This window comes from Cricetulus griseus, chromosome 6, assembly GCF_003668045.3.
Source record: "Cricetulus griseus strain 17A/GY chromosome 6, alternate assembly CriGri-PICRH-1.0, whole genome shotgun sequence".
Lineage (NCBI taxonomy): Eukaryota > Metazoa > Chordata > Mammalia > Rodentia > Cricetidae > Cricetulus > Cricetulus griseus.
In genome coordinates, this window is record NC_048599.1 from 146,568,412 (window position 1) to 146,592,865 (window position 24,454).

At 43.3% G+C, this 24,454-nt stretch overlaps 1 protein-coding gene across 2 annotated transcripts; it reads right to left on the reverse strand.

The window, feature by feature from the left end:
• Window positions 1–4,539: 4,539 nt before the first annotated feature.
• Psmd5 (proteasome 26S subunit, non-ATPase 5) lies at window positions 4,540–24,439 on the reverse strand. Of its 2 annotated transcripts, none has more exons than XM_027423702.2 (10): window positions 24,225–24,435; window positions 20,630–20,774; window positions 19,712–19,825; window positions 19,067–19,195; window positions 16,160–16,269; window positions 15,518–15,660; window positions 11,307–11,498; window positions 10,437–10,546; window positions 7,940–8,080; window positions 4,540–5,586 (listed from the first exon to the last, which is right to left on the reverse strand). In XM_027423702.2, exons 1-10 carry the CDS (start codon window positions 24,395–24,397, stop codon window positions 5,329–5,331), a joined length of 1,515 nt encoding a protein of 504 aa, XP_027279503.1. In that variant the 5' UTR covers window positions 24,398–24,435; the 3' UTR covers window positions 4,540–5,328. The 2 variants fall into 2 exon arrangements, with proteins under 2 accessions (XP_027279503.1, XP_027279504.1); XM_027423703.2 differs by lacking the exon at window positions 4,540–5,586 and adding an exon at window positions 7,249–7,437 and having other exon boundaries at window positions 24,225–24,439.
• Between the last annotated feature and the right edge of the window lie 15 nt (window positions 24,440–24,454).

A 24,454-nucleotide genomic window follows, 5' to 3' on the forward strand; every position in this document is an offset into this window, starting at 1 on the left:
TCCTATTTAAACCACTACATTTCATGTCTCTATTGATATCTGCACATCTAGAATAGTCACTTCTTCAATTTTATAGAGAGCCTTTTTTTTTTTTTTGTGTGTGTGTGTGTGTGTGTGTGTGTGTTTTCAAGACAGGGTTTCTCTGTGTAGCTTTGGAGCCTATCCTGGCACTGGCTCTGGAGACCAGGCTGGCCTCGAACTCAGAGATCCGCCTGCCTCTGCCTCCCGAGTGCTGGGATTAAAGCGTGTGCCACCAACACCCAGCTATAGAGAGCCTTTCATAGAGCCTCACCAGCACTTGGATCCTAGTTTGTGCAGGGATTGCTGTTCTGGTTCCTGCTGGAACAGTGCTGCTTCTGTACAGCATCTCTGGCTGTGATCAATGTCACCAATTACTGTGGATGCTTCAGTGGCCTGGGGCCATGTTTCTGTGGCAACACAGATTTTAGTGTTCTTGGTGATAAGGACTCAAGGGTCAGTTCTGTTCTAAGTTTCCACAGGATTGACTTACCTGAGAGGGTCCCTGATGGTGCTGACTCTGACTACACTGTGTTCCAGGGCTCAGTGTCCCACTGAACAACTGAGGCACCTGTGACATGCAAACAGGTGGATACAGCTTTCCCCTCAAGCCAAGGTCTGTAATTTCAGGTAATTTCCCAGCAGCTCAGACACCCCCCTCCCCCCCCCCCCCCCCCCCCGACAAAGATACCACTGTGAATCTGGTGCTGAGCATCATGGTCCAGGGAGGAATGTGTTCCAGAGATGATGTTGCGTGACAAACATTTTCTGTGGAGACACTACACACACACACACACACACACACACACACCTCTACTTACTCCACATAGGGAGCCCACAACAGACCAAGTACAGATACCACCAATGTGCAGTTGTGCAGTTTGGTGAACCAGTGAGTTACTTAGAGGAGCAGAAATGACTCAGAGACAGTTGTATTGTCCCAACCTGCAGGCAGCTCAACAGGTAGGAGAGTATCCTTCCCACATGATTCAGTGGGGCTAAGCCTCTTCCAGGCAGCTGGCCAGACCTCAGACTTTTTGGCAGCTTGGCTTGTCAGTGAGGGACTCTCAGCTTTATTGCTAGCTCTGGTATTGTGGTCCAGGCTGTATTAGCCCCATGCTGCTGGAGCCACTTATTCCAGACTGATGTCTTTGGGGCTGAGATTGAACCAGCGAACAGCCCCGGGTCCGACCCTGAGTGGGGGTGTGTGGATGAGGGAAGGCCTAGCTATCCAACGACGCTAAGGATGAGACAGAGACTTCTGGTAATAACAGAAGGGCTCCCAGTCAATACTGAAGGCCACGGTTTATTGTTCCATCATCTTAAGTAACAATCCAAAGGTGGAGGCATCAGCAGAAGACATCTATTATCATGTATATAGGACTGATAGGAAATATTTCCTTTAATCCTGGAGACACTCCTACGCAGCACATACCCAAGCCCTCAGACACTCCATACTAGCACATCTTACTAGCCCTCAGGGTGGGTGTAGACTAGCCCTGGCCCAGGTCTTTTGTTATACAGAAATAGGAGCCATTCCCTACTGAGGCATGGCATCAGACAATAATCAGCTGCTATCTAAAAGACAATAGAAGTTCTGAGCTCTTATAACTGGCTGGACCAGACATATTTCTAAAATATTATACAGCCTGACACTCTGGCAGGGAGGGGGGGGTCTAGTGAATTTGTTCAGTTTCAGGTACTTCCTGATGCTATTTTGAGTTGTTTATGTCCCTGCTTAAGAAGCCTCCTTGTAGGATGGAAGTTTTCAACCTCCTACACAACAGGCACAGATCCTAAATAGTGGAACACAGTTCCAATTTGGGTTGTGAAGTCAATAGGGACAGTGGCAGCTTGAGCATTGGCATAAAGCATGCTGCTAGGTAGTGATGCCCACATTGAGTGTTAGAACACTGTAGTGGTGCAGGCCTCCGTGACTGGGGCTGCAAAGGCAGCTATGTCCTGGGAATGGTGGGGCACAGTTGGCATGGACTCTGGTGAGTGGGAAGCAGTGCAGCATTGATTTCATTCCCCATTTAGTGGGGTCCTCAAGTATCTCAAGACTATAGGGCAAGTTCAGATGCAGGAAGGTGAGACACTGTGGCTGTTCCTCCCAGAGATGACACAGACCAGCCAAGGGTGTTTCCTTGGTAAGGGGTGTCATCAAAGTTCAAGCACCAAGGTTGTTCCTCTGGATTAAAGCTCTAGTGCCCTGGAGTCAGGGAAACACGGTGGTGTAGGCCTTGAAGGGAAACAGCTTCTTCATTTGATGTATCTATTTCTTGAGGGGCAAGGCACTACGCAGCTCAGTAGCAAGTCACTCACAGCTGTTTTCCTGGATCTGGGTTCTAAATAGTCAGGGTTAAGACGCAGCAGCAATAAGACAGGAGATGGAGTGCTTCCTAGACAGCTTATTATCATGGACAAGATCTATAACATTGTGACTGTGTGAGTGTGGAGCAGTGTGGAAAAGCTTCAGAATAGAGCTGTTTCCTAAGCTTGGGGCTGTAAAACCTTGGAATTAGGATCAGCAATGTGGACATATACAGCATTTGTCAGCAATATGGAGTACAATGCTGCTCCCTGGTGGTGGCTACGATGTGGTCTCAGAGGCTGGTAGTAGGGGTGTAGACAACTCTAAGAGTGTCTGTGGACCAGTTTGTAAAGGTCTGAGAGACACAGCAACTTTCCCCATGAACTTCACTAGCACAGCAGCTGTTTCTGTAGTGCAGTGGGGAAGCTGTTCTGCTGGGACCCCCTCTGTAGGGTCCACTGGCAGAAATGGATATTGGTAACCCAGGAGGCAAGACATGCATGGATCTGTGCTGTCTTTGCACCTGGTCATTCTGTTGGTGTTTGTTTTGCCCACAAGCCTTCTGTTCAGCTGATGAAGTCTCATTGTCTCCCCCGGCCCCACCTCTGAGTCACAAACCCCCTAGAGACCACCAGGAGTCCGAGTTTGTACGCAAAAGCAAAGAGCCTTTATTGCTAGCTTGAGCTTGGGCCCTTTCTGACACAGTGGTTGGATCTAGGAGAGCATTGAGCTCAGTAATGGTGGGATTTTAAGGAGTAAAGAAAGGATGGGGTGCTGGTGGAATTTTGGATTCAGTTGGGGGTTTAACGCCTGATTAGGCAGGAGTTCAGTAACAGAAGTTTTGTCAAACAGGGAGTGGCACTGGTGTTGCTGCAAGGAAATTGGCAACAGGTTATGTAAGCTATTCTTTATGTTCTGGAGCATCTAGTACTTGTTTGTTTCAATTCTGATTGGTCCCCCAAAGAGGTATAGTCTGTGGTTTTTCCTGGTTATTGTAAGTGTGAGGCCTAGTCCCATGGCTGCACTGATGTTGTTAGACCTCGCCACACAATACCTTGCTTATCAAATGCAAAATAATAATTTATAGCTCTTATTAAATATGAAAAAAAAGAACAACAAAAGCAGAATGAGAGATGGGTGTGATGGTGCACACCTTTAATCCCAGCATTTGGAAGGAAGAGACAGGTAGATGTCTGTGAATTTGAGGTCAGCCTGGAGATGGACAGCAATAATCACTGTATGACATCTGCACACATATAATGCCACCAAAAAGTATACATACAATGGCTACATTTTATTTACGTGTGTGTGTGTGTGTGTGTGTGTGTGTATATATATATATATATATATATATATATATGTATATGTATTTTACTGCAATCAACAGTTAAGGGATGCCAGGTAGTGTTGGGGCACACCTTTAATCCCAGCACTTGGGAGGCAGAGGCAGGCAGATCTCTGTGAGTTCAAGGCCAGTCTTGTCCACAGAGTGAGTTCCAGGACAGCTAGGGCTGTTACACAGGGAATCCCTGTCTCAGAGAAAAACAAACACAAACAAAACAAACCCTCCCCCCCAACCACCACTACATAAAAGTTCAGGGGAAAAAAACCAGCATCATGAATGTCATTCAAGCGAAAGTCCCTCTGGATATTTCCTAACAGGAAATATTTGACTGTAGCCTAATTTGAGATATTGGCAGCAGAGAAAAAGAAACTCGGAGACAACAGAGGAGAAACGATGCAACAGGATCAGAATTCCAATCACTTGAGAATCATGTCACAGGAAGGGATGACTTACCAACCTCACCACAGCCTAAAAGAATCACTTCCTGGTTCTAAATTGGTCACTGCCAAGATCATGCAGAAACCTCTAGACAACTGATTTTTGTGTGTAGAGAGCCTTCCTGTTTAGAGAGAATAACACTGGAAAAAAGGTAGAGGAGAACCGTCTGTAAGCCAATGAGATGGCATCTCAGTTGTATACACTGTCTTCTCCATTCTGACTCTCATGGATCAGAGAAATCACCCCAAACCCTTCACAATGACGGCCCACCAATGAAGCGATAGTTAAGAGAACTGTCTGGTTAAGGCTCCCTCCCTTTCTCCCTCCCCTGTAACGAAACACAGTAAAACTGACAAATAGCAAAAGTACTAATCCCGAACAAATTTTAGAGATTTTCACTTTCAAAAGAAAAGAAACCAAGAAATCTTAGTAAAACCATTTATTCCTTGTATACAAATAATACAATTCAATGATTCCAAATGACATATTTTTCAGAGACTACTTAAGATACCCAAGGGGAAACTTTGGCCAGACTACCCAAGGCTCAGGTGCCCAGGCCAGCCTGCATGAGCATGTATGGTAGGCACTTCCTCCCTGAACCAAGCCTGTTCTACCCCAGAGACTGTTGACAAAGAGACACCTGACCCTGAGACACCAATGAGAAAAAGACAACACAGCAGAGTCAGCCGCCTGAGCCAATAGGACCTTGGGAGGGGGTATAAAGGCAGGTCTAACTTCCTTAATAAACAAGTCTGCAGCATGCTCTGCTAGTGACTGACTCCCAGTGCCTGAGTCATTGGTGCTGCATCTTCTCACCCCCTCCCCCAAGGGGTGTCTGAGCAGGGTCACCCACAACAGAGGTGGATTCAGATAAGGAAAAGAGTGGTGAAAAGAAATCAGAATCATTTTGGTTTCATTTTATTTTTAAGAGAGGTCACGAGTCTGCCCATGGAAGCTTTCTGAGAAAACCAACCTTTGACCCTGCAGCAGAGACTACAGCAGCCAGAGGACCAGCCGGGGAGAGACTAGTGCTTTCCTAGCCATGCTGTTGCATTCACTGCAGGGTAAGTACCTGGCCCACAACACATTCACGTAGGAACACACTCCATGATGGCACTGGAAGAGGGAAGCCCCTGCTCTCTGAAAACAGATGGAATGTCATGCCTTGACAAATTCTGGTCAAAACATGGTCTTCTGCCCTAACCAAAAGAAATCAATCCGCTCCTTCCACTGCTGTAGTGGCAACAGGCTTCACATAGTATGGACCTTCACTTAGGTAGGTTCTGAGTCTCAAATAATTTGAGTTCCCAAAGATCTCTGCAACAGTCTTGGAATTGGCAAGTGCTTTAACCAGTTCATATTTGGCATCCTTTGAAGCTTTGTCATGTTCCACAGACCGGTCCATCACAAATTCTACAAAACCTGGACTGTTAAACATAAGTTTCTGAGCCCAGGGCTGGTTTGCAATAGCCTAAAATTGAAGGCAGAAAGAGAATACAATTCATCTAGGCCTTAAGAAGACAAGTCCGTGAGTGGAACAACACAATACTCAGAAATACACTTGGCAGCACAAACCTTAGAGGCATCACCCTTGGTCCAAGTAAACAAATTCCCGAGAAACATATTTTAAATAATGTTATATATTAAAAGCTTTGTACAATGTAAAAGCTTTAGTGTCTAATAATGGGCCCGGTTAAGTAAACTATGGCTCATTGCAATAAAAACTTAAGACTTAATTATTTATAAAGAACACTTAATGACATGAGTAAATCTACCACATGAAAGACAGAGAGAGCAGTGGCTCCCAGCCTTCCTAATGCTGCAATCTTTTAATACAGTTCCTCATGCTGTGGGGACCCCAACCATAAAGTTATTTCATTGCTACTTTGTAACTGTAATTTTGCTACTGTTATGAATCATAATGTAAATACTTCTGCAGATAGACATTTGCAAAGGGGTAGTGAACTACCCCTTTGTCATGTTCCACAGACAGGTCCATCACAAATTCTACAGTTAGAGAACTGCTGACATGGATCCAATTTCTAGACAACACTAAAATATGGTACAAAAATAAAGAGCAAAACCAGAGATGACAACACTCTTGAAATGGGTACTCCTAGCTGTCCTAGAACTCAATCTGTAGACCAGGTTGACCTTGAACTCAGAGATCTGCCTTTTTCTGCCTTCCAAGTGCTGAACTAAAGGTGTATGCCACCACTGCCCAGCACAGTCACTCTTAAACTTGTATGCAATAGAATCCTTTTGAGGAATGTTCATAGCATCATATGTAACATGTATCTAAATCTCCATTTGCAGGAGACTAAGTCAATGGAATGCTGACTTTTTTTGGTTTTTCGAGACAGGGTTTCTCTGTGTAGCTTTGGAGCCTATCCTGGCACTAGCTCTGGAGACCAGGCTGGCCTCGAACTCACAGAGATCTGCCTGCCTCTGCTTTCAGAGTGCTGGGATTAAAGGTGTGTGCCACCAACGCCCAGCCTATTGGCCCATTTTAAACCAGATACATCTTAAAACTAAAATCTAAGAATACATATGATCTGCACTGCACTTAGTAGAACCATCAGCACTGGCCTGTGAACCCCACATCCGTGACAGTTAGACGTAGGAAAGAGGACCATGGATGTGATCAGACAGAGGTACCGAGCACACACCAACTTTCCTCTGGAAACACTGCGCTCCAAGACAGCCAATACTAAAACTAAGACCAAAGACAAGCATGCAACTGTGTGATTTGAAATGTCCCATTTTTCAGTCTCTCAAATTTTAAAATAATGAATCAGCAACTTATATGTTTATCAAAAGCTCATTACTACATTTAGGACATTTCCAGCTTCATGTCTTCCTCAGGCCGGCAGCACCAGCCATCCACCACCAAATCAGAGGGTCAGAAGAGCAAGAACTAAGGCTGTGAGACATCAGCATAGATGGCTGTTTCCAAGGTGAAGCATCCCAAAACACTTTCAGAAACACATGTGCTCACTAAGACACGATTTAGAAAACTTGCCTCTGTCATTCCCACTCAGTACAGCCTAGTGTGTGTCCTGGGCTCTGGGATAAAACCACTAATGTGATTATACTTAGCCAGGATGACTGGCACACTGCTAAGTGCTAGGCCTAAGAAGGTAAACAGAGGAAGGAGTTTATTAACTAATAAACATTTCAACATAATATAATAATAAAACATAATAATAAAGCATGCACAGGTATAATCCATACCTTAGCTATAATTTTATAATCAACTTTCTAAATATATTTATGGTCTGGCTCCCTCCACAGACTGGCGGTTTCAGAAAAGGCTCAACATCTAGTAGGGAAGGGGGAAAACTCAATGTTTGTTGAATGAATATATCACATATGAGAATCAGTATCAATTAACTCCACTGTATAGACTTAGGCAAAGTGTGCTGAAGCTACTTCTTGAATAAATAAGAGGTTCTTAAGCAAAGTTAGCAAAGAGTGTTGAGGTCAGAAAGCACAGCAGAGGTCAGAGATAAGAAACTAGCCACCTGGCTTCACCTGAGCACTAAGTGCCAGAAGGGACCATAGGAATAAAACAGGAAAGAGACAAGGGCAAGGCTGAACGAAAAGTTCAGGAGCTGGGATTAATCTGCAATTAATCAATCCGTAATCTGTATCCAACAGAAGCTTGTTCAACCTCAAACAACATCAGATACCTTTAACTGATAACCTGTTGACTTGTGTCTCCCTCAGTAGCAGGGGCAGAAACTGCTGTGTGTGCACACAGTGGCTAGCTCATTTTGAGTGCTCTGTGTTGAGCTGGCAGTCACTAAGGAGAGAATACCTACTGTGAACACTTTCAAGGCAGCACAGTGCAGTTCAGGGAAGGGTTGGTTACTGATGCCACGGAAGAGCTCCAGGGAGTCTTGAGATAAGGAGGCAAACCAGGATTCTGCCATCCTCAGGAAGTCATCAGTCTGTTGCTCAGGCTATGAGACAGAAAAGGAAACTCTCACGACAAGGTTAGCATACCTGGAGAAAAGCTAGCAGCTATGGTGCAAAGAACCTTGTGTAAATGACACCAGAAAGCTACCCTTTGAGAATTCATCCCCAAATCCAGCCCAGAAAGTCCCCACTTTTGTTGGAGGGGATGAAATAATCCCTAGGCTCTCTTAAATTCTATTCTATTTCCACTTTGCATTTAGAATGCTACTAATCAGGTTGCTGAGGTGACTCAATGGGTAAAAGCACTTGCTGTGTAAGCTTGATGGCCTAATTCAATCCCTGGATTTTATATAAAAGCAGGAAGAGGGAATCACTTTGCAAAGCTGTCCTGACCCTTGCATGTGTATTATGGCATGTGTGCCCACACACCTCTCCCCATCCTTCCTTCTCTTATACACAATAATAAATAAAATTTACGAGGTGAGGAGAGGGTTATGGGAAAGCTAACCAAAAATAAGAACCTCCACCACCCATTTTAAGGGAATTTGAATGGTGGTATCCTGCATAAGTGGGCAACACTGTTCCCAGAAGAAATAGGTTATTAAATGAAAACCCCAGCGACTCCCTGGGAGATGCCAGAGACCCCCCCCCCCAACACAAATTAAAACAGGCTATGCCTATTGCTCTTGGTTGCCCACCATAACTAAATGGTAACCCTATTCTTGAAGACACCCAGACTTTGACTGCAAGACATAGAGAAATCAACGACTAGGAAACTTTTCTTCAGCTGACTAGCTTCCATAGTACAAAAAGGCACTATGCTGGCTTCTGGGAAAAGAGACATCATTGTCTTCCCCAGTGCTAACCCCCCGAAGGCTACAGTTTGACCTTCAAAGATATGTCCACGGTACAGAGTGCCATGACTGTTATGAGGATAAGCACCTCTGACTGGATCTGAGGACAGCTTCACAGAACAGAATTCATGCTCTGCACTGTAAATCTTGCCAGAGGCCATGGCTGGGGGCTGGAGAGACGATTCAGAGGTTAAGAGCACTGGATGTTCTTTCTGAGGACCCAGGTTCAATTCCCAGCACCCACATGGAGGCTCACAACCACTTATAACTCCAGTTCCAGGGGATCCAATGCCCTCTCCTGGCCTCTGAGACACATGCTGTGCACAGACATACAAGAAAACACCCATACACATAAAATAAAATAATTAAATAAAAAAGCTCATGGCTGAGGAAGCCATAGGTCTTAGAGGGGGACCTACTACTATTCCTGTTTTGCTAACCAGTCACTTTTTTTTTTTTAAGAATTTATTTATTTATTTATTTATCTATCTATCTATCTATCTATTTATTTATTTATTTTGTATACAACATTCTGCTTCCATGTATATCTGCACACCAGAAGATTGCACCAGATCTCATAATGGATGGTTGTGAGCCACCATGAGGTTGCTGGGAATTGAACTCAGGACCTCTGGAAGAGCAGTCAGTGCTCTTAACCTTTGAGCCATCTCTCCAGCCCACCAGTCACGTGTATACTCTTAGATTTGTGCTGGCTGCAAGCTTGGTCAGAGATTCTTTGTTTTGTGGTGGGCAGTGCTTACTGAGAATACGTGACTTAACTGCTCAGCCTAAAGTAAGAGCTTTATCAATCCCCAACTCTCCAATGTGCAGAGAACACTGCAGAAGAGGGGGCAGAAGAATGTAAACACTGAAGCTGTGAGATGCTGTCTTCTGATAGAGCATGATAGCAGCTCTCATAAATCCTTAGTAGCTGTGGTTACCTCCACAAGTTTAAGTCAGCCAAAATTCCCACACAGACAGCAGCCTGGGGGTGGGGGTGGAGGGTATGGGGTGTCTTTGCAAGTGTGGCTATGATCTCATACTCTTGTGCACACGGGCAGCACTAATTGGACTCAATGGTTATGAAAGATGAGGGGGAGAGGCAGAAAGACAGACACACATGAAATTGGGAGGAGGGCATGGGAGGAACACGGAAGGGTTGTTAAAGAGGAGTGGATACAATCAAAATATATGTATACATGTATGAAACGCTTAAAGAATTAAAAATATCCCTAATTTTTTTTTCATGTAACGAGTCATATAGTGGAAGTTATCATCTTCTTTTTGTTGTTTTTTGAGACAGGGTTTCTCTATGTAACCCTGGCTGTCCTAGAACACACCACATAGACCAGGCTGACCTGGAGCTCAGAGATGCGTCTGCCTCTGCCTCCCAAGTGCTGTGATTAAAGGTGTGGGCCACTAGGTTATCATCTTAATTAAAGTGAGAAGCAGGACACCCATGTGAACATTAACCTGACTAGTGCCAAGCTGACTCATCCTCCCAAACATAACCCACTGCCCTTCAATCATTTCTTCATCTACTCACTGATAAATACAGAAGAGAAGAAACTGCATCCAAGCATCTGGTTTTTAGCTCTGTAGAAGCATTCTTTGCTTGATAACCTATTCTTGTGAGGAGGTGTTCAAAGCGGGTTCCTGTGAAGGATAATGGTGACAGAGAACATAAAACCTACCATTTTAACCTTTTTTTTTTTTTTTTTTTTGAGACAGGGTTTCTCTGTAGGCTTTGGAGACTGTCCTGGAACTCTCTTTGAAGACCAGGCTGTCCTCGAACTCACAGAGATCCGCCTGCCTCTGCCTCCCAAGTGCTGGGATTAGAGGTGTGGGCCACTACCGCCTGGCCAATTCATCAATTTTCAACTTGTACTTCACAAGTACATCAAAATATGCTGTGCTTTCTGTGTTAGATTTGTTGTATGAGTAGATGTTCATACATGTATCTTTATATTAAATATAAACCCTTGACACAAAATTTTCTCTCCTGACTGTCTCTCTGTGCTTGTGAAACATGCAAAATCCCGAAGAAGCTGCTGTTGTGCTGTTTTGATAAACAAGGAAAGCGAGGCCTAGAGAAATCACATGAATGAAATTCACACATTCCATCGGTGATAGAACCAGGACAGGACATGAGCCATGCCTTTATAAAAAGCAGTCAAGGAAGACAGTAACAGAAAACGCTGTTTGGTCCCCATTGCATGAAAGAACCTGAATACAGTAAGGAGTAAAAGCCACAGCTTTTCAGTAGTTGTCATGAGACTCTGAGAGATGAGTCCATACCATAGACTGCTGCCCATAAAAATAGTCTCTACAAGAGTTAACAGCAGATAACCCACACTCCGAATTCCGGCCAGAAATGAAACCACATCTTACAAAAGCCAAGATAAGTCATACCAACCTGTCTTCTGTAAAACCTGTTTTCCTTCAACACTGGATCCCAGGATTCCAACTGTGTCCACAGCTACACCAATCATGGTGGGGTCCTGACTGTCTGCCATTTCAAACACTTTCTCGAGAAAGACAGGGTAGCGCTCACAGATTTGTTGAGGACTATCCATGACAGCCAGGTTTCCAAAAAACTTCACAAATCCTAAATATATTAATAAAAAATATACTTTAACAGAAGGATATAAGACAGCACAAATTGTTCTAAAAACACCATCTAATGTTCTAAAGAGGACCCATGTTTTCACAGGAATATTAATAAATGCATCCCAGAAAGAGGAGACAGACAAGCACTGTGTTGTCTACAGAGCAGAGCTAATAAGGAAATTGAAAGACCCATAAGATGTGTGATTCTGAGAGAACAGAAACCCCAAGGTGTCAATGGAGCTTGGGAGGCAGAGGAGTATCTGTGAGGTCCAGGCCAGCCTGGTCTATACAGTGAGTTATAGCCAGTGAGAGAAGGAAATGGAGGGGAGAGAGAGGAAGGGAGATAGGAAGAGGAAGAGGGAGGGAGACAGACACAGAGAAAGAGAGGGGAGGGACAGAGAGACACCGAAGGAGGGGGAGAGCAAGGGAACATGTGTGCACCAGTGGATACCAGTGACACGAAGACAAGCTTGAAGACATTATTGGAAGAAACTGTCAGAGAGGTATATACACTAATAAACTACAGCAGACCACCTCAATAGGCATAAACCTCCAGCTCCAAGTGTTCAATAAAGACCAATCAACTTGTCCTGGGAGGAAATGGGTGGAGTGGATCCTCTAGCATCTCACCTCAGAGATTTATGAATCTGGCATACACATTAAATGGTGGTATTGGTAATTTGATTTACTTTTCACGGAACTTTTAAAGAAAACCATCTAATGTTCTAAAGAGGACCCATATTTTCATAACATCAGTGAATTCCCCCCCTGGGGCAAAAGATTTCACCTCATTGAGGGGCTCTAGGTGTCTTTTTGTTGTTGTTTGTTTTTCGAGACAGGGCTTCTCTGTGTAGCCCTGGCTGTCCTGGAACTTGCTCTGTAGATCAGGCTGACCTCAAACTCACAGAGATCCACTGCCTCTGCCTCCCTTGTAGTGATATATTATTTATGATTTATTAAAGTTTGCCTGAGGATTCAGAAAACAAAGTCAGCCACAAGCCATAGAAGCCAGGCACACAACTTTAATCCCAGCCGCCAGAAGCTAGGAGGTGGTGGTACACACCTTTAATCCTGGGACTCAGGATTAAGAGACAGATGGATCTCTGTGAGTCCAAGGCCATCCAGATGCACACAAGATTGAATCAGTCTAAAAGAGAATTATAGCTCACACCTTTAATCCCAGCACTAAAGGGGTATAAAAGACAGGAGCAAGCATTCAATAGGAGACATTCATTCTCCAGCCACACTGAGGAGAGGTTACAGTCTGAGGCTTGGTGAGAGCTTGTGCATGGATCAGCCCTTTCAGCCTGAGCTGGAGGTGAGAGTTATTACCCAGCTGCTTTCCTTTTCTGATCTTCAGCTGGAAGCCGAACCTCATTATTAGTCTCTGGGTCTTTTATTAATTTGTGTTAACATCCCGAGAGCTGGCATGTGCCACTACTGCCTACACCTTTCTTTTTAAAATCAACTTTTTAAACTAACAAAAAACTGTACATAGCTATTACTATATCACATCTGGAAATCTATTTGCACTGTACAATGGACACATTAAGCAAACTAACATGTATTTTCTTTTTTTCCTTTTTTTCTTTTTCCTTTTTTGGTTTTTTGAGTCAGGGTTTCTGTGTAGCTTTGGAGCCTATCCTGGCACTCACTCTGGAGACCAGGCTGGCCTCGAACTCACAGAGATCCATCTGCCTCTGCCTCCCAAGTGCTGGGATTAAAGGCATGCGCCACCAACACCCAGCTCATATGTATTTTCTTAAATTTTTTGTGTTTGTGGTGAAAATACTTAAAATCTATTCTTAGCAAAATTTAAGGGCAGAATACATTGTTAACAGTCATCACCTTATACTTGTTCCTGGTATTTTGAATGTTCTAACAGCTATGCAAATATGCCCTAGTACCTCCTGTAAACACTAACCTATCCCTGAGTTTAACTTTTCCAGATTATACATGTAAGATCACCTAGTATGTATGTCATTCTTCAGGCTCAACTAGTGTGCAAATGGCAGATCTTTATTTTTGAGGCTGCATAGCATTCTACTGTATATACTGTCCACAGTGTTTGCACACCCACTGTTAGGTGTTTAGGGAGATAGCATCGTGCCCACTGAAATGCTGCAATGAGTACAGGAACACGGTTGGCTTCAGCACACTCGTTTCCTTTCCAAAAGGCACACAAATGGACTTCTATCCTGAAGACCTTCCAGTTCCCACGACTGCACTAATTTACATTCCCATCTACAAGGTCCAAGGGTCTCTCTGTTCCACGTCATCACCTCTCGCCTTTTGGCTTTTTGGATGCAGTGACTCTTCCCAGTGGTTTAAATTTGTTCCTGATGAGTAGCACTGCTGAACATCTTTCCATATACATACTGGGCACATTGGATTCTTTCAAGTAATGTTGATCTTCACTGATTTTTGTTTTTTTGAGTCAGGATTTCCCTGTGTAGCTTTTTGGAGCCTGTCCTGAAATTTGCTCTGTAGATCAAGCTGGCCTCAACTCCACCCCCCCTCACCCCACCCACCCAAGCCCTTTGCTGATTTTTTTGTTTTTTTGAGACAGGGTTTCTCTGTATTACTTTGCAGGCTGTCCTGGAACTCACTCTGCAGACCAGGCTGGCCTCGAACTCACAGAGATCAGCTTGCCTCTGCCTCCTGAGCCTTTGCTGAGTTTTAGTTGGGTTGTTTGCACTCCTTATATTCTGGACACTGATTCCTAGGTACAGTTTGCAAATATTCTTCTAATCCTTCACTCTGGTGATTGTTTGCTTGTCTGAACAGATGCCTTTCGGTTTGATACAATAACATTTGTTGATTTTTCCTTCTGTTGTCTGTGCTTTAGGAAGCATATACAAAAACTTCTTGGCCTAGACCGAAGTCCAAGACTTTTCCTACTACATTCTCTTGTACCAGCTCAGTTTTATGTCTTACAATGTAGTCCTTAATTACACTGTGCTGAGTTTTAGGATGTGAGATGAAGGTCTAGTTTCATTCTTCACTTAAATATCCAGTTTTGTCTTTTAGCATCATTTATCAAAAATAATGTACTTTCCACTGTATGTTCTGGGCATGGGCTGTAAATACATGAGCTTAAATAAATTTAAGCTGAGCGCTCCATTCTGTCCTGTTGGTCTGTGTGTCTTTACAGGAGTAAGATGTTTTAATCACCAAGTTTTCTTTTTTCAGATGTCTAGGATTTCCTATACTACACCGAACAGAAGTAGTAAGAGAGGGACCACTGCTCCTGATCTTAAAGGAAAGGCTTTCAACTTCTCACACTTGAACACATCATCAGCTACAGATTTGTCACTCGTGGCCTGTACTGTATTAAAATACATTTCTTTTTCTTCTTCTTTTCTTCTTCTTTTTCTTCTTCTTTTTCTTCTTCTTTTCTTCTTCTTCTTCTTCTTCTTCTTCTTCTTCTTCTTCTTCTTCTTCTTCTTCTTCTTCTTCTTCTTCTTCTTCTTCTTCTTCTTCTTCTTCTTCTTCTTCTTCTTCTTCTTCTTCTTCTTCTTCTTCTTCTTCTTCTTCTTCTTCTTCTTCTTCTTCTTCTTCTTCTTCTTCTTCTTCTTCTTCTAAGATTTATTTATTATGTATAGTTCCTCCTCATGCATCCCTGAAGGTCAAAAGAGCACACCAGATCTCATAAGTGGTTGTGAGCCACCATGTGGGTGCTGGGAATTGAACTCAGGACCTCTGGAAAAGCAGTCAGTGCTCTTAACTGCTGAGCCATCTCTCCAGCCCTGCATTTCTTCTTTTACACTAGTTAATCAAGTTGTCATAAAAGGATGTTGAATTTTTATCAGATGCATTTTTGGTATCTGCTGGTATGTTTTCATCCTTTACTTAGTAATCTGGTGTATTCTACTGATGGACGTGGGTTCACTGAGTCACTAGAGGGTGACTGTCATCCCCCCATCGTCCCACTGACGCTGTGGATGTCCTGTACAGGAAGCAGCCCTAAGAAGGGTGATCCCTGCCCTTCAGAAGCCCATGTAACTCAGCTCTCACCTGGCAAATAGAAGCCAGAGAAAGGGTCTGAATCTGCTCCAACAATTATGTTAGATATCTGGTCAATGACTCCTTCCTGAGCAAGGTATTGTCGTCCATGGTGGGTATATGCTAGTGATGTCACCATTTCTATACAGGTGGCTCTAAAATAAAAAAAGGATAAAAATGAAGGGCATTTTAAAACTGTTTTCACACTGGTTATATTTTAATTTTCCTCACTAAATCTGAAAGGCCCATGTCCTGGCTTCATTTTCAGATGAGGACACAATAGCAACACTACTTTCCTAACTAATATGGAATCACTTGTTACAGTGGAGTTCAAAACTGAGGCCTGACCTTCTGACTGGAGGCCCACTACTATTTCTGTAACAGAGCTGTAACATACTAAGCAAAGAGCACACTTGCCCAGGGACAGAGGATATGGTCATATGGAAATAGCTAAAACTACTTGCAGGGCTTTGCCAAGCACAATATGTCACGATATAATGTGTGATTTCCTAAAATGCTTCCTGAAGATAAAGAGCAGTCCTGAGTCTTCAAACTTTGTACAGTCTCCAATAGCACAGGCCACACGAAGTCCCAGAGTTGCTTCCTGACATTCCAAACAAGGCATTTATCTCTAAGAAGTCTGAGTCCACACACCTGACCAGCACGTCCTCACCCGTCAGCTCTCTCAGGAGCTGAGTCACCAGTCCACTTGTGGTACAGTAGTTTAAAGATTCTAACGACACAGAAGAAATCTCTATGATTAGCTGAAAGAACAGAGAAAAAAAGGTCAGAACCATCCCAAATCTGCTCGATCTCATTTTAAGTTAAATGCAGAACTATGCACTAACTTGTAATAGAGCGTTCTCTCTCTCCTTCCCTTTCTGTCTCTCTCGTTTTTGAGACAGGATTTCTCTGTATAACAGCCCTGGCTCTCCTGGAACTCACTTTGTAGACCAGGCTGACCTTAAACTCAATGAGTTCCACCTGCCTCTGCCCCCTGAGTGCTGGGATTAAAGGTGCATACCACCACTACCCAGCTGTAATTGAGTTCTTAACAATTCATGATGCTTCTAGGAAAACTTCACTGAACATAAACAAACCACTGCATCTAGGTATATGTGTAATTCCACCAAGAAACCTATTAACCAGGGCATCATCAACAAACATAAAGATGAGTCTTTCTAAACAAACAAACACGCACGCACGCACGTCAGTAAGAGAGCACTTGTCTACTATGTATAAGGCCTGTATCTAAGCAGCACAAAACAAAACAAACAACAATATGTATCTGTCACATCTTCATTTGACAAGCATGTCCTAAAGGTTAATGAAAGGCAAAGGATACTGAAAGGGTTTAAGCAGAGAAGTGGTAAATCAGGAATTTGTTTTTTACATCTTTATTTAGTTATTTATTTTGTGAAGAGGAGTATGTGTGTATGAGGAGAGGTGGAGACCAGAAGGCAACTTGTGAGAGTTGGTTCTCTCCTTCTGCCATAAGAATTCTGAGGACTGGGGGTGGGAGAGATGGCTCAGAGGTTAAGAGCACTGACTGCTCTTCCAGAGGACCGGAGTTCAATTCCCAGCAACCACATGGTGGCTCACAACCATCTATAATGAGATCTGGTGCCCTCTTCTGGTGTGCAAGCATGCATACAGATAACTGTATACATAACAAATTAATTAATTAATTAAAAAAAAAAGAATTCTGAGGACCAAATTCAAGTCATCAGGCTTGGCAGCAAGTGACTTTACTCACCGAGCCATTTGACTGGCCTAAAGATCATTCTTCTATATGCTACAAACATCATGCTGGACACCACAAATAAATACCATTTAGTGTATTAGTTAAAATATATATATTTGGGGAAAACAATACTCCATTGTACTTAAGAGAAACTCGGGATGAGAAAAAGAAGGGAAATTCATTTGGATGCAAATGCAAGTGCAGAAAGTTATATTGGTAGGTTGGTCTAGGGTGGTGGCACCTATACCAGTGAGGAAAGACACAGATGTGATGGGAGGTATGACAGGAGAACAACCCTTTGTGAAGAGTGAGCTCAAGGTCCAGACTCAACAAAGAACCACTGTCCAGCACAGGCCAGGACTTCAGTCCCAGTATGAATGTGAGGGGGTAACAGTCAGCAAGCAGCTGCATTAAGGTTGAATCTTAACTCAGAAGAGGTGTGGGTTAGAAGTTTATGTACCAAAGTCTTATCACATAGGTGGAAATGGAAACTGAAATCATGAGAATAAATTTGCCTGAGTGTTGTGTTTGTTTTTTGTTCTTTTGGCTTTGGGGGGAGCCCACCACCCAGCTACCAAGTATATCACACATAGGCTTATTCTTAGTTATGAGTGCCTGGCCTTAGCTTGGCTTATTTCTAACAAGGTTTTCTTATCTTTAAATTAGCCTGTCTACCTTTCCATCTGGGTTTTTATCTTTCTTACTTCTGTATATCTTACTTTCCTTCTTACTCTGGGGCTGGCTGGGTGGCTGGCACCCGACATCCTCCTCTCCTGTTCTCTTCTTGCTCATTCCTCTTCTTTATTTCTCCTTCTATTTATTTTCTCTGCCTGCCAGCCCTGCCTATCCTTGTTCCTGCTTCACTACTGGCCATTCAGCTCTTTATTAGACCATCCGGTGTTTTAGACAGGGAAAGAATCACAGCTTCACCAAGTTAAACAAATGCAACATATACAAAAGTCACACACCTTAAAATAGTACTCCCCAACACTTGAGTATAGAGTAAATGTGAAAGCAGGGGTTAGGACTTTGCAATCAACAATGAAGTCAAGTAAGGAATAATGAGGCAGGAAGCAGAAGAAACAGACAAAGGAACACCAAAGCTCACAGGAAGGAATCGATTACATGTAGTGAGGGAATTAAATTACACACGGCTTCATTTTAGATATGCTACTTACTTAGGTGTGTGGACTTAGGTCAAATATTCTTCAATGGTAAGATTAACAACATACAGCATTTACTATATTAATGATGCAGGGGCTAAAGTGCTTAGAGCATGAGGACCCATGTTAAAAATACCAGGTGCAGTGGCATGCAATTGTGATTTTAATGCTGGACAAAGACAGGTGGGTCCCTGGAGCTCACCAGCCAGGCAGCTTAGCCTAATCAGTGGATTCCAGGCCCAGAGACCCCATCTCAAAGAACAAGACAGACCTGAGGAATGATGCAGACTGACCTCTGGCCTCCACATGCTTACATCTAAGCAAGTGCAAACACACAAAAGGAATTAATGACAGCGTGAGGTTTTTAGCAGTATTCAACAGAAAACAGATGGAAAGAAGAGCCATACCTTCCCACTACCAGTACTAACATCTTTTCAATGGTGTCCTGTCAAGAGTGACCCTTATACCACACCCTAAGTATGTTTGTGACTGCCCCCTTATCAGGATTCGAATGCATCTAGGTATTATGAGCACCATGTAATACAGGATTTAACACAGACTATCAATAAATGTGTGCAAGTGAACCATTTTGTCTTCCTTTGTACATGTACTACGTTGTTTTGAAAGCATCAGAAAGTGTGCTTTTAGTTTTACCTCATATACCCTGTATCGAACGATGTCATTTGTTTTCATTACATTTTTCAAATCATCCAGCAAATTACTTTCAAATAAAGCTTCCAGTCCAGCTTGGGTTAGTGATATTCTTGACAGGGATTTGATAGCCTTATATACAGAAAGAAAATAATTGTCAGAAAAGCACAGAATATTTACACCTACTTCCTAAGCCTGATATGAAAATTAGTATATAAAATACCCTAATCTAACAGGTATTAACATTTTAGCTACTGCCATTCATTCATTCATTTATTTATTTATTTATTTTTTTGAGACAGGGTTTCTCTGTGTAGCTCTGGGGCCTGTCCTGGAACTCGAGGCTGGCCTCGAACTCACAGAGATCCGCCTGCCTCTGCCTCCCAAGTGCTGGGATTAAAGGTGTATGCCACCACCGCCTGGCTGCTACTGTTATTTATAACTGGAAAACACTAAGCAACCAAATGTAAGTCTGACAGCCCAAGTAGACCTGTGTCTTAGGAACTCACTGCTATGTATTTGATATCATTTACACAAGGCTGCAGACTCGATTCTACCTTAATCGTACAAATCATCCACGAAACCTTCTCTACCGACTTTAGGACACAGTGCCTCTGCACAGTTGGCTGAGAGTTCTAGAGAACTCACCGCTTTGGCAACAGATAAATTCTCTCCACCAATGCAATAAACAATCTGTTTTAATAGTTCAGTGTTATTCAGAATCTCAGTAACAGCTTCAGAATTTTCAACAATTCTTCCAATCTGAAAGAAAAACAAAACAAAACAACAACAAAACAAGCCAGCAGAGAGGGACTCTTCCCAAGGAGAACACGTGAACACAGGATATTTGAACTTTTTCTAGTGTATAATTATTTTACAAGTAGTCATTACAGCTATTACACAAGTTACTACAAATTCACAATGATCCATATTCACTAAAGCATAGGGTGTGGTCACACTTTTAAATGAAAAGGAACAGTAAAGAGTAGGTAAAGAGTGGGGACAGGTCAATGAAAACAATATAAATCCTAATAGGGTAATTTTAGTTGCACAAATCTTGGACAAATTACTTTCTTTGAGCTTAATTTTCAAATTAAGCAATATAAAATAGGAATGCAATTTTCAATTCTAGGGCAGAAGAAAATTAAATGAAGATGGGGTAAGCATCTGCTATCCTCTGGCATACACACATGGGCAAGGAACAAACACCACCCCGGCTGAACACAAAGGGAAGGCTGCAGACTGTCTACTGGGTAACCAGCTGAGGTGCCTAACGTTCTGGCGTGACCCCAGCAGCACGTCACATAAATGCTACGCCAGGATGGGAGTTACTATTCTTAACGCCGGCTAATGAACGTCACACTTAGTTCATGCTTCTTCCAAACAATAGAATGTAACAAGGCAATCTTTAAACACCCCAAAATCATTTTCTTCAAAGTAGGCACTCCTTAAAGAAAAAAACAACAGGTCTGTTTTGTTAATGCCTGGCATGCTGGAAAACTTCAATGAACAGCTGACAAGAGAACCACTAGGCTGCTTCTTGCATTTACTACTAAGATTACATACCTGGGACAGAGTGAGGGTTTTGACAGAGTCATCTGGGTGAGTCAGTCCCCTCTGCAGGTCAACCCTGAGGTTCCTGGCCACATGAACCGGTCCCACAGCTTGGAGCAACCTCTCCAGGATGGACACACACAAAGCAGTCTGTTCCCTAAAGGAGACACCAGAACTTATTCACATCATGCCAGACTGCAAACAAGCACTTAACACCTCAAACTTGGCTCTATCACAGTTTCTTCCTGAAGATTTTCTCCAAACTAGTAGTGTCTAGTCACACACTAGATATTCAATATGTACCCACTGTCTGTGATGCCTGTGCTGGGGCCACGGACACCAACGAGGCATACTATCTGGCTTCAGAGAGCTCACTTTAATACAAGACACACACACACAAAGATAGACAAATTACAGATGAATGCTACAAGCTGTGGGAGATTAAAGATAAATTTGTAAGGTATGGATAAGGCTTCCGGGGCAGTGATGCTGAACTAAGTTTTATGGGAAAAAAAAAAGGGGGAATAAATGACTATGATTAAGACAGGTGTTGCAAGCAGAGGAGGTAGCAGCATACAAGAAAAGAGAGAAATAAGCTACTGCATTAAAACGTCAGAGAAACCTCATGGAGCATGTTATGACTGGGGTCAGTATGGGAAGAGGTAGAGAGACGGTGAACGGGTGAGATGAACGGCAAAGAAACAAAACTAAACACCGCACAGACGCCAGCCAGATGCTGAGAGTCTCTTACGCCATCCTTGAAGTGGAGGCTTTTTCCAGAGAAGCAATGCCAAGTGACCCAGTGGCTTTATTCAGAAAACTAACTAACATAAAGACATTTAGCTTACAGAAATCTTTTGGGGGCTGGAGATGTAACTCAGTGGTAGAACACAAGCTTAGCATGTACAAATCCTAGGTCCAGTCCCTAATGCCAAGAAAGCAGAAAGAACAAATGAATACATGAAGGAAGAGAGAGAGCCACTCTGCAGCATATCAGAGATTATAGGTGATGAAGAAGTGAACCAGACAAGCAGTAGGCAAGATGGAGAAGAGGTATATATGAAAACTACTAGAAAGGCAAACCAATCCATATTTGTTGACTACCCACTATAGGTACAGATCTTATTCCAAGAATAATTTACTTCTGTTTTAATAGGCAATATAAATAAATGGGCTAACCTATGTCTGGTGTCAGTACAGAATTAAACGGGCCTAACTTTCCTATTTGGGACAAGAATAAAAATCAAAAGCTTTAAAAACAAACACACCTGGGCTGGAGCAATGGCTCAGTGGGTAAACACTTGCCATATCTTACAGTGAGGACCTGAGTTCAGATTCCCAGAACTGCCATAAGCTGGCTGGCTCAGTGAAAAGACTTGCTATGCAAAGCCTGATGACTTGCAGAACCCATGGAAAAAGTTGAATGTTACAGTAGTATGCACCCGACAGGGAATCGGAAGGATGCTCATGGGCCAGCTAGCCTGGAGCAGAGGTTCTCAACCCCTTGGAAAACTGCACCATTGGAAAACAGAGATAGTTACATTATGATTCACAGCAGTAGCATAATTACAGTTATGAAGAAGCAACAAAAGTAATTTATGGTTGGGGTCGCCACAGCATAAAGAACTGTATTAAAGGGCTGCAGTGTTAGGAAGGTTGAGAGCCAATGGCCTGGAGTAGGATAGGGCAGCGGCAGAAAAAAACACAAGTCACGCTCAGCAGGTGGAAGGTGAGAATGGACTCCCTGAAGGTGTCTTCCCACCGCCCCCCCCACGCAATCCTTGTCTCTCATGAAAAGAATTTTTAAAAGCAGTGATGGGTTAAACTTGCATTGTATATAAATTGCAGGTCCAATGTGAACTTTAGCTGCCACACAAGCTAGAGGTGGTAAGCTAGAATCATTCTTGTTTGACTTCTATGGTGTGTATCAGTAATCTGAGGTGATAATTACTTCCCTCCAAAAAAGTGTCAAGATCACAGATCTCCATCAACAAAATCCCAATCTCAGCATACTCTCTTAAGTGGTCTAGCCAAGACGACAGCAATGTAATGTGGAGATGGCCACAAGTTTTCCAGAGAAGAGCCACTCCCACAAACTGCAACTGACACAGTACATCAAGTAGCAAACTACTCAACTTCAGTGCCTGGGCCAGTCCACACTATGAGTTTTCAGTTTTTCACTTCCAACATGAAAAGCTGGCGAGGAGTGATGTGCACCCTGCGAGTTAGCCTGAGCTACACATACTCCTCTACATAGCAAGAGCCTATCTCAAAAATACAAAACCTGGGCCAGGGACCAGAGTTAAAGGCCACAAGCCTCATCTTGTATTCGGCATCTATTTTATGTACAGTGCTTCAGGAGATGCAGACATGAAATATGGTTCCTGTCCTTAGAGATCTTTCAAAACCACAAAGATGGACACGGAACTACCACAAAGGAACCAAAGAGTCCAGAATCACAAACACAGACAATGACAGTATCCACTAAGACGTCTGAGGAATAGTCACTTGCAGATGGAGGGATGGCATTTCCGCTGGGCCTTTGCAGAATATGAACCGAGAAGAGGGCATTCAGCTGGAAGCTTTGATAAGCTCGACTTTAAGAAAGTGCAAGTCATGCTCGAGGAACACTAATGCTGTTACATGACAGGGGGAACAGACAAATTCAAGCTGCGTAAATGATAAGGATTAGACTGGAAATATACCAGGAAGGGCCCAAATGCCAAGCTATGTAGTCATGACTTCACACTGTTAGCAAGGGTAACCATGGACAAGCCACGCCAGCTGACCTGAGACACTAACCCTGGTTGCAGGGTGAGGACTGGTCAGAGAGGGAAATAACCATTACCGTAATGACTGTTAAAACCAACTCAACAAATGTAGCAAGAGGAGGAGAATGAGAGTTTATATTGAAGAGAGAGAGGATAAGAGAGGTAAAACGCCTGACAGCATTCAGTGTTGATCAAAGAGGTCACGATCTTTTCAAATTAAAAAAATCACTTTTAAATTCTGGCTCACATTAAAAAAAATCCATTAAATGATCAAGTTATCAAATACAAGATGTTTTTAACTTAATACTACAGGTGCGTGTTAAATCAAAGGTTGCTACCCTAACATTTTAACTCCAGTTTCCATATTAATAGTTTCTACAGATAATCCTGGGTTAGGCAGTTAACTCTTGCCTGTAGGGGTTATATAATGGATTAAATTACACGTATCCGGATCGTAAGCTTTGCAATTCGCCCTTTTTAATCCACGTTTCCATATCCACACACACACAATTCAAATTTTAAATAGCTGTGCAATGTTACACAGCAAGAATTTATGTCCTTGATTTGGTTGTTTCTAGTTTTCTGCTGTCTCACGAATCTGCTCTGACTGCCCCTCTATACATAGAACACTAATACAGGTACACAAGCATCCATACACCGGATGCTGAGATTAAAGGGCACCAATGCATAAGATCCCCTCTGAAGAGGACAACCGCCGAGCCCGGGCCAATACACAGTGGAGGGGTTTTTCCAGCGGGACAACCTTCACTTTTCTCCCAAGAGCCGGGGAGCCACGCCTTCCCACCCGTCTCCCCAGCGGCGCGCGGGCTTCTCACCGATTGTTCTCGTTAAGCAAGGAGAAGAGCGGGCCGAGGCGCAGCTCCGCCGCCTGCTCGCGAAGCTCGTGGAGCGGCACAGCGTGCACCACGGACTGCAGCGCACGCAGCTCCTCCAGCGGCGCCTCCAGCCGGGCCACCTCCCTCAGCAGCGTCACCGCCTGCGCCGCCATCTTCCAGGCTCCCGTCCGCCCACCCACCGACCAGTTCGGGAGCCCTTCTCCGAGTCT

Excerpts from the sequence above, each read along its gene's own strand:
- Psmd5 (XM_027423702.2), bottom strand. The coding sequence starts at position 24,397 with ATGGCGGCGCAGGCGGTGACGCTGCTGAGGGAGGTGGCCCGGCTGGAG. Across the intron at positions 20,775-24,224 it reads TTGCTTAACGAGAACAATCG|GGAACAGACTGCTTTGTGTG; the intron begins GTGAGAAGCCCG and ends TGTCTCCTTTAG. Across the intron at positions 15,661-16,159 it reads GGTGAGGACGTGCTGGTCAG|AGCCACCTGTATAGAAATGG; the intron begins GTGTGTGGACTC and ends TTTTTATTTTAG.